Consider the following 1,839-nt stretch of genomic DNA (forward strand, 5'->3'; position numbering starts at 1 on the left):
GAAGTAAGAAAATTGGGGGATGTATCATTTAATATGGAAAGCCTATTGAAAACGCATGCCGAACAAGATTTTTAGTGTTATTCTGAAATATATTAAAGCAATAGGAGTATACTGGAGAATTTAAAGTAATGGGTTTAAAATAATATAATATTTAAATATATATAGTCTTTTTTTTTATTTTTTATAATCTCTTCCATTATTTTGTTTAAGTTGTTAATTTCCAAATTCATAAAACTCCATTAGAAGAAGAAGAAGAAGATAAAAAGTAGAGGAACACTAAAGAAAAAGAAAACATGAAAACGCATCATATGACCCCTTTAATACATTAATACACATGTAATGCAACCATTATTAAAAACATGATGTAGAAACTCAAGCTTCCATTGTTTTCCAAAAGTGAGCTTGAACTGTTTCTTCTTCTTCTCATAATTATGAAAAATGAATATTTCATCAGTCTTTGTCTCCCTCTGCTGGTACAACACAAACACTGAGATATTCAGGCTCTTTATTTACTCTGTGACAAAACTCAGAGCTTTTTGAGTTACTGTGCGTTTATACACATAAAATGATTAATCTATGAATGAGAAACTGTAATTTGCTGTAAAATAAAAGGTGTTTCACTGCCGCCTCATCAGGTCTGTCAGAGGATCGCTGAGATCTACATGAAGTCTTCATTTCTAACAGTGAAGTCACTGTATCTTCAGTCTCTGTTGATTCTGTTGACTGAGTCTCTGTAGTGGATCCTTATTCACCATCAGATGATCAGCAGAAGATCACACTGTCATCTGATTGCCAATCCTAAAATAAAACACACACACAGTCACATATGCAGTATGAGATATTACATCTGTCACATCTTTTCATAAGAAAACTAACTAGATAATCTATATTAATTCATCCTCAAGCATGATCATATCGCTTCTATCTGATGCTCAAAGTCACTTTACAAAATCAAAAGCACATGAAAGGTCACTTTCACACACCGGACAGCTGATCCAGAACCAGCAGAAATGACCATTACACTCACTACACATTTAATATCAGTTCATAACAACCCAGATCTCAGATTATCACACACATAAGGCGTCTTTACACACAAACCAAATCTGAAGCGGCATAAAATCACAAAATGTGCATTTACACAGAATGTTTATTGCTTCTCTGACGCCGAGAACATAAATGCATTTACACAGGAATTAGTTATTAAAATCGCGGGAAATAATACTTTGAACATTACTATTTTAAAACTACAGTTTTAACAAAGTGTTATAAAATGAATTTAAAAGTAATTAAATATTTAAGAAATAAAACTCAAGATAAATAGAATGTCAGATTTCCTCTGTGTGATATAGCGATCTCACGCTCTGATGTTCGTCATAATTCTGTGGTACTGAGAGCTATTTTATATTTCTTAATAAAACTATTCCAGATGGAACAAATGCTACAAATATATTATGAATTATTACACCGGGTCGATCACCGCAGGATTTATTCATGTTTTCAAAGAGCCAGAAAGAACAATTCTGCTGTCGTCAGCGTTTCAGGCAGTGTGTGTGTGTGTGTGTGTGTGTGTGTGTGTGTGTGTGTGTGTGTGTGTGTGTGTGAAATATCGTCCTCAAGAAGATGATTTCTGGAATATAATATCACACAGTGACGGCGAATAAGCATTAGCGTATCTGAGAGAAATGTAGAAGCGCGTTGATCTGCCAGTCTCTTCAGAGGAAGATTACAAACGGCGAAAGCCAATTGATTACACACGTCGACTCTGTTATTCTGGTGGTTTCTTCACGCTGTGAGTACAGGACACTTTTACTTTATTGTCTCTTGTTGGCTGACATT

General features: G+C 34.3%; 1 protein-coding gene across 1 annotated transcript in view; it reads right to left on the minus strand.

Moving 5' to 3' along the window:
* Positions 1-207: 207 nt before the first annotated feature.
* LOC311302531 (protein NLRC3-like) overlaps positions 208-1,839 on the minus strand; it is a 43,590-nt gene continuing 41,958 nt past the window's right edge. Inside the window, exon 12 of the mRNA XM_084428493.1 lies at positions 208-798. Coding sequence (XP_084284619.1) covers positions 774-798 — 25 coding nt within the window. The 3' untranslated portion in view covers positions 208-773. The remainder of the gene's footprint in view (positions 799-1,839) is intronic.

The sequence above is a fragment of the Rutilus rutilus genome (genome assembly GCF_951802725.1).
Source record: "Rutilus rutilus genome assembly, chromosome: 13".
In the NCBI taxonomy this organism is placed as follows: domain Eukaryota; kingdom Metazoa; phylum Chordata; class Actinopteri; order Cypriniformes; family Leuciscidae; genus Rutilus; species Rutilus rutilus.